The sequence below is a fragment of the Cryptotermes secundus genome, unplaced genomic scaffold, assembly GCF_002891405.2.
Source record: "Cryptotermes secundus unplaced genomic scaffold, Csec_1.0 scaffold461, whole genome shotgun sequence".
Taxonomy (NCBI): domain Eukaryota; kingdom Metazoa; phylum Arthropoda; class Insecta; order Blattodea; family Kalotermitidae; genus Cryptotermes; species Cryptotermes secundus.
Genome location: NW_019739952.1, coordinates 1,142,751 through 1,151,095, shown reverse-complemented (window position 1 = coordinate 1,151,095; position 8,345 = coordinate 1,142,751). Strand labels below are relative to the sequence as shown.

Here is an 8,345-nt window from a genome sequence, read left to right as displayed (position 1 = left end):
AAACAGCAGCGTGATGTCCACGTCAAATGTTTCGCCTCTATCCTTTGAATCGACACGCAGTTCCCATAATAGTTCCGACAGCAATGAATTCGTAACAGACAAGAACAATGCCGCTGTGTATCATAGTAATTTCGATCCTTTGTAGAAAGAACGGTTTGCATGTAGTCAATAAGAAGCAAGAATAATATAACATCGATGTAATATTTTGTTTTCTCAAACTCTTATCAAATCCTTAACTTAACGTTACAGCTAGGCGTTCTTCAGGTGAAATAGTTTCTCGGAAGTTACTGTACTTCTTCAACTGATATACTTTGCTTAATGTGTATTCAAATGTATCTTGCTTCATGCGAAAATAACCAAAATACTGTGACTCGTCCTCTTGTAAATCACTCCATATATGAGAAAATTCATCAAACGTTTGTCTTTTGATAAAATTCCACTAATCCACTCTTTTCTCCTATTCTGTGCTCGTCACCTAGCCAGTAAAGGAGTATCAAACGCGTACAGATCACATAAATCTTCAGACAGCGCCATGACAGAACGCGAATGGCATCGGCCGAACACGCAGCCAAAGGACGCGCAGTGAACGCACGAATTCGGACGAACAGATTCGCACAGATTCGGCCGAATCCCAGTTCGCAGCTTTCCGCTTCCAACGGACGACTAGCCTCACTCATTGGAAATCTTACACGTGGCATTCGTACGGCACGTATCTCACGGCTTTCGCAATATTTACTACGTAAGAATCAGGGACTACAAATTTCCAGTGTAACTGCTGAGATGACAAAGGATATCCGTTTCCGTGATTCAGAAACACAGACGCCAGTGGATAAGACAGGAACATTTTGCAGACGTCCCTTTCAGAATGACTTTCACTCAGACCGTGGCTCTTTCAAAAACAGAAGTTCTGTCTCCCACATTTTGTTAATCTGTGAGAAGGATCTACGTGTTGGAACAAACAGAAACTGCTGTGTTGGTGCTCATTGCGCCATTCATCATCAGAATCTCAAACTGTAGGTTCCAGGCCTGCAGCATATGGCGTATATTGCCACATCCAGTGTCTTCATTTGTGGTACTCAAGTAGAGGATTAGCTTTATATTTATGCTACCCTTTAATTGCGACCTTGTCACAAAACATGCGTAAAATGAACGTATTGGGAAATAGTGTCTGCCTCGTCGTCCGCGTATTTCGTCTAAGAAACTACTGGACGAACCTGGGGACAAGGTTAGTCCTCTGAAGACCAGAGCACCAACATAATTACAGTCACTTGAAGGCGGATGTAGAGTCAACTGCCGAAATTTTGCAGGTAACAGGCAGTGTCGAAAACAATATATGCCGTATGAGGAAGCAACCAAGGTCATCTCCTCCCCCACACCCTCATGGGGTGAGACTGAGGTCACTTGGTACTGCAGTCACTGTTTGGCCTATTGTACCAGCCCTGGATGATAGATGATGACGATTGTGAAGCAATTGGTGGAATGAGAATTGGCAGGAGAAACCGAAGTAAATTTGATTTGTTTCATTCTGGTCCGTCACACTAACAATTATAAATACAAACCACTCCGTCCAACGTGACATGTAAGTTTTTACTACGTTAAAACTTAGCTCCCTTAGGATGATAGGAGTACGGACACGAACCTGCGTGGTTTAAAAAATTTTAACTATTGACAATAAAGGTTTTTTAAATAACATCAAGAAACTTTTAAAAACTTTACAACACCAGGAAGCTGCTGTGATTGTGAAACGTTCGACTTTATGCGTACTGTGCATTATAGGATATAAGTGTATGTATTTTATATCAAAACACCTATTGTGATGGTAGTTTCCAGTTTGTAATGATGTTCCCCCTGAAGATGACCCGTAAGGACCGAAACATGTAAGGGAGATAAGTTTTAACGTAGTAAAAACTTACATGTCACATTGGACAGAGTGGTTTGTATTTATAAAACCGAAGTACTTGGAGAAAACCTGCCCCAGTGCCATTTTGTCCACCACAAATCCCACACGACGTAACATGGGTTAGAACCCGGGCCGCCGCGGTGGGAAGCCGGCGACTAACCGCCTGAGCTATGGCACAGCCTTAAAGTCACAAATATTGAGAGAATCGTTAGATAGAGTTGAACAGTCAGCCCTATTTCTGACGAGCGGATAATTTGTAAAATTTTCATACATGAACAGAGGGTTACACAGACTTCAGCATTACTACTGAAAGTACTGTAACGTATTCGGTGTCTGCGTGACTAATAACATAGGTTTTGGATTTGATGATCGAATTAATTGGACTTTTTTAAAACTGTTTACAGCAGTTAACAAATCACTGCCATCTTCTTCCGAGTGGACACTCCACGGGAACTATTCTGACTTCCAACTGAACTTCCTCAATTCTGATCCACCAAAGTCAGAGTCACTTTACGACTGGCGGTTTACCGCCAAGCAGTTCGTCTTGGCGTCAAACCTCTTGAAACCCAAGACCCACGATCAGAGATTTTTTCAACTGAACTCTTGCAGTAAGTCCATTTGTAACATCCTCTCTGAGGAAAGGATAGGTTTGTCTTTTGTGAATATGTTTGGGCTTTCATCAAGTGTATATTTCTCACATATAACATGTTATTGAAAATTCTTCCTTTTAGCACTACACACAAGTCCTCTGTCAGTAGAGGCTTTACAGAGCATACGAATGCCTGTGTTATGTATCTTATGCTACAACGGCAGCTTAGTTACTTGAACTGTCGTAAGCTTGACCACCGCCAAGTTTAAGCCTCTTATATTCTTCTGATCTACAACTATCTTCTCTACTACTTATTAGCCTCGAGGCTGGCCAATAGGAAACAAATCCATTTTCTAGCATTGGACATCTACTGCTGTCCGTTACCTATCAATGGAGGTCTTTCTATTGTTGAGCGCTCCTGTTGCGGGAATGATTTTTACCGAGTCGTTGCCTAATAATGGGTCTACATGTCACAGTATTAAACGCCCTGCCTGGAATTTGTTAGTATCTGAAGCTTACCTGAGGAGCTGTGTCCGACGTCACATCTTCTGGAAGGTGGCTCAAGAAGTTGGCTGGTACGAATCCCACAGAATCAGTCTTCAATGCCCGAACAGCCCACCAGGACACGTGCTCTTCCTTGCTCAGGACCTTCAGACAAAAGAGTCACATTCCACATTGCATAGAGAAGTTACGAATTTATAATCTGAAGAGCGGAAACCATTAATATACAAACCTGAACTGCAATTTTAAACTAATTACCTCCCACGTAACCCGAGCATATATGCGCACAAACAACACACATTTAAAAGGAAGGATTTTATACGTTCCCCTAATATAAAATAATCTACGACTTTGAATGTTTCTAGATAATTCGTATATCAGAATTTCTTCTCCTAACCAGTTCGAACAGTCCTACACTTCCTAACCATTTCAAATAGGAGTGCACAATTTTACTTTCTCTGACTCTCGCTTCTACTTAGGCAGTGAAGAAGTGGCCGCGCCATAGCTCAAGCGGTTAGTCGCTGGCTTCCCACCGCGGAGGCCTGGGTTCAAACTTGTGTCTGGTCAAGTGGGATTTGTGGTGGACAAAGTGGCGCTCGGGTAGGGTTTCTCCGAGTACTTCGGTTTCCCCTGCCAATCTTCATTCCATCAAATTCTCCATCATCATAATCACCCGGGGCAGGTACAATAGGCTAAATCAGTGACGCCGTGCCGAGTGGACCCAACTGGACTCCACCCCCGACTACGTGAATTAAAAGAATTAGGTAGTGAAGAACGAAATAAAACAATACCCATTTTTTAACCATCCTGGTTCGAGTTTTAACATCTCCAATCCCAGTCTGTAGAAACACCTGTAGAATCGTGTATGAAAGTAAGTACGCTAATGAGATCACTAGTCTGCCGACGAGTTCATGTGTGTTCAACTTCTGAACCATTTCTCCGAACTTCAAGATACTTGACATGAACGCTATGCCACTGGGGGCAATCTCACACTGTGGACACGCAAATTTATGTGGTGGAAGCAAAACTAGCAGCGCTTCATTTGGGATTCTGAACAAATCAACATTTCTTTAGGTATTTTTTGTGTGTAGAAGGCACGTCGCGCGAACATTTTCTTCACACATCGCTTTGACAGCGATAACGAACCACTGGAGCTAGACAGACAAAGATGGAACATAAACGTATTTAAACACTTCAGCAACAATTTCAAAGATGGTTGCTGTGAGAAACTAAAAAATATGTAATAAAGTAACCATAATAACCAGGGCCCGGATTTTGATGACCTGAAAATATTTAAAAAATGACCTATAAAATGACCGAAAAAATAAAAAAAAATACCTAAAATATGACCCAAAAATGTAATATGCAGGGCCGGAATTTTAATGACCTGAAATATTAAAAAATGACCTATACAATGGCCGAAAAAAATCCAGAAAAATGACCTAAAGGAGAAAAGAAAGAACACTTCGCTTCCATGTCATTCACATTTCAGAAAACATATGAAGAAAAATTCCCTAAAATGGCCAAAAATGACAAGAAATACCCTTAAAAGTCCAAAAATTTACCAAAAAATTACCCCCCAAATAAAAAAATGACCTTAAACCTAAAATGTCAAAAAAATGACAGAATATTACCTATAAAATTTACATTTCTGTAACCAGCAGCTCATATCCGAGATTTATATATTTAAGGGCATCGCATAGGATACAAGGAAAAAAAGATGACATGTTATCAAAATCCGGGCACTGATAATAACAGTAACCAATAGATTTGTATGAGTATATAGCTACGCAATAGGAACGTAAGCTTTATGAATCCTGCTCGGAACTCCTCGTTTTTTACATGTTCTAGGCCTCCCCATACTTTCATTTTAGAAGATAATTTTAGTTCACTTCATTTTTGCCTTCGAGCTTCGAAGGCCCTTTTTGTAAACACACATTCTATGGGTAAGGTAAAAGTAAAGTTGTCCTTAATTAAACATTAGGTCATGAAGACGTATGGGAGAGTGGTATAGCTCCACCATTCTTGACCTCGGGACTATATGGTGGCGAGTGGTCAGCTTTATGCCCCTGCGCTTTGCTCCCAAAGAAAGATCCCCCGTTACCTACTGGAAAGGAGGATAATTGGGCTCCAGAACGGGTCTGGACGCTGTGGAGAAGAGGAATATCTTGCCACGCCGGAATCGAACTCGAGCCATCTAGCCGATAGTCCGTTCTCTATACCGACTGAGCTATGGGTAATATTTCCTGTCTTTTGTGGAAATGAAGAAAGGCCCAAAAAATAAAACATTTTAGTTGCTTCCAACTGCATAAACTAGCTCTTATGAACACAATTTTAATAATCGGCTGTTATAAACTCAAAAACACAATTAATTTTATTCCCCTCCATTTTTTTCTGAGACTTGAAGTTCAGCAAATATTCTTGAGCATGGTTTTAGTCTCCCTAATACTGAGAAATCCACTGTTCTCTTTCTCTTGAAAGAGACAGGCGATAGTAAATCGTTATTATTCTTTTCCGTTCTGTTTTCCAGTTTAAATTTGAAAAGATGCGAATTACAGGAGAAAACAGCTGTTCCAAGATTTGAACTTATAAGCGTGTCCGGGATTGATTACAATACAATTTTCAGATAATATAAAGATGAATGAGAATTTAATTCACTGTGTCTCAGCACTAAAAGTGTACAGCTCTGCACTAAAGATATTCAAGTTTCTCCGGGAAAGAGGGAGCAACTGCAGTTCGGCGCTCTCCAATTAACGAAACCACTTGACGAAGTAAGATGTGCCAGCTTCAGAAGAATGGCTGCGGAATAATTAGAGTATCACGTCAGGGTTAGAACTACCTTCCTTGTTAGGTTTGTGCTGTGGTCCTGAAAGAGTACAGCGGGGCAAATACGGGGGGGGGGNTCAGTAAATATGTCACAAATGAATATAAAACGTAAAACATGTTATATTCGTATATGGACAAAACAGTTATTTCTCGGCATACCCGCCACCAACACTTTTTCTAGTGGGGTTATGTGAAGAGCATTGTTCATCAGGTTAAGCTCAACGAGCGTCAACACTGAACGCCCAAATAAAGGACGCCGTGGCTACGGTAACACCAAACATGCTTCAAGCAACGTGGAACAAGTTTGAATATCGTCTGGATATACTGTGTCCTGCCACCAAGGGAGCCCACATTGAAATTTAGTGAGAAAGTTACATATTCAGAAAAAAACTTGATAGTTTCCCTTTGTAACGGTGTAACCCATAAATATGTTAAAAAGAGCTTCTTGAGATATAATTATTTTATTTTGGATATATTTCATCCGGACAGCCTGTATATCTCGGTAAGTATGGAAATTCATTTGCCGATCACAGTGGCCGCTCGGTCTAGGGCATGAACTGTCTTCCCCCGCTCAAACACTGACGTCGTGGGTTCGAATCCCACTCAAGGCATGAATGTTTGTGTGTGTGTTTACTCTGTGTTTGTGTTCTTCTGCGTGTAGGTAGCGGCCTTGCGACGGGCTAATCCTCCGTCCAAGGAGTCCTATCGACTGTGTATGGATTAAGAAACTGAAATAAAAAGAAAGCAGCCAAAGTCCACAAGGGCTAAGAGCCATACAGAAAGGAAATTCTTTTATCATGTGAGCTTCTCTTTAAATTTATCTATTTCAGTATTTTAGTCTGAATTGGGCAACGTAGACCATTTCTTTATATGAAGACCTAAAACTTGAATATTACATTTTTTGGATGAAACAGTCTTCCGAAACTCACGCACATACCGTCTTCAAATGGGAACCATTCAATATTCTTTCATTCCACTACAGTGTTAAGAGAAGAAAAATGGGGAAGAGGGCAGAATCTGCCTCTTAGTCTTCACAGAAAGTTACGTATGACGCTGGGGTTTACAATAAAATCGCTGTTCCAAAGAAAAAATAACCGGAGAAACAATTCGACTTTCCAACTACCGGTACCAGGTTCCCAGGAGTGGAGAGAATAACGAGTTTTTAGGAAGTATTATCAAAATTATTCTAATAGGCTACTACCAAATTTATAGCTGTTACGAGTACTGACTAACCTCAAAAGTGTCTCCTTCGTCAAATGCAAGAAACAATTTCATTTGTAACTGCCTTATGCACGGAGTTGAAATTGCCGCCAGTGAATGTTCTGACTGCGAACTCTGGCAAGACGAGCTTGAACATTTATTTGACTCACTCTCTGCATCTTCACTAACCGATTCCTTTGAAACATTCGGCTCTGAGTTACATTTTTCAAGTTTGACACTTAAAATAGGTGATCTTAAAATTGCGTCCGATGCCATCTTGGCAAAGCACTTATTGAGTTTCACCCACTGATCAGTTATAATTTTGTTATTATTATCGTTTACACTTCTCGTTGGACTAGGTGAATTTGAGGTTGATTCTGTTGATTGAAGTTCATAAACACTACATTCTTCTAACCCTCGAAATGAGTATTTTGCTTGATATACTTCACTCATTGTGACGTCACAATCAATAATCACAGTTGTAAGGGTGCACAATAGCTTGAGTTTCAAGTGGTTGATTTTGATGTTTTGAGAGATGTGGCGTCTCATTATACTATATGGAACAACATTCTGCTTAACTTCTTAAAAGCACACAAACTTCGATAAATTACCTCTCCATTTTCACCGGCGAATCATTCTCGCACATGTGACAACAAAACGCGACACTAGCCCTCCACAGTGCCCTCTCGCGTGCTTAATCGGCAACTGCAATAAGAAAGGAGCCAATAAAACCCGGATCCGCAGCACTCAACAAGGGTCTCCCACAGATACACCCCACCTTTTATTGAAAACATCTGCCATCTGCTGCACAGCAACATAACTAGCGTGAGGGATGTTTTTATTACAGATCGATGTTGAAATTCGTCCCAAAGGCACTTTTTGTGCCTTCCACAATTTCTTCTAGTAGTTACTCACTTTCCTGGTGCACAGGAAATGAAAAATTCATCCTTGTGTGTGACTGCATTTAATTTACCTCTGAGATGTGTACAAATCAACAACTGTGTCTTTTAAAACTTCCTCATTTTATAATGAAGGGATGAAGTTCCTAACATAATCGTTATACATTCAAAATAAAACATTATTTAAGTTCAGTATATTTCAATTCAAATGACACAGCAAGAAAACATGCATTTTTTCCTTTTATTGGTTTATCTGCTCTTTTAAAAAATAGTGTTCTTTCCTCAATTCTCCCTTCTGTCTACTTCTGCTGTTACCATGCAAATGCATAGAATCAGCATTCTGTAATAATTGACACTTAAAATAATGTCAATTGTTAAAACATATGCAGTACCAAATAATACCTATCTCTCCATAGAAGATGTCTCAGCA

The 8,345-nt window shown here is 40.2% G+C and overlaps 1 protein-coding gene across 1 annotated transcript in view; it reads right to left on the bottom strand.

Annotated features, from left to right (window-relative positions):
- Window positions 1-7,692, bottom strand: part of LOC117282928 — a gene marked incomplete at its 3' end in the record, with an annotated part of 88,180 nt that extends 80,488 nt beyond the window's left edge. The window contains exons 1-2 of the mRNA XM_033754537.1: window positions 7,050-7,692; window positions 3,009-3,137 (exon numbers count right to left, since the gene is read on the bottom strand). Coding sequence (XP_033610428.1) covers window positions 3,009-3,137; window positions 7,050-7,565 — 645 coding nt within the window. The remainder of the gene's footprint in view (window positions 1-3,008; window positions 3,138-7,049) is intronic.
- Between the last annotated feature and the right edge of the window lie 653 nt (window positions 7,693-8,345).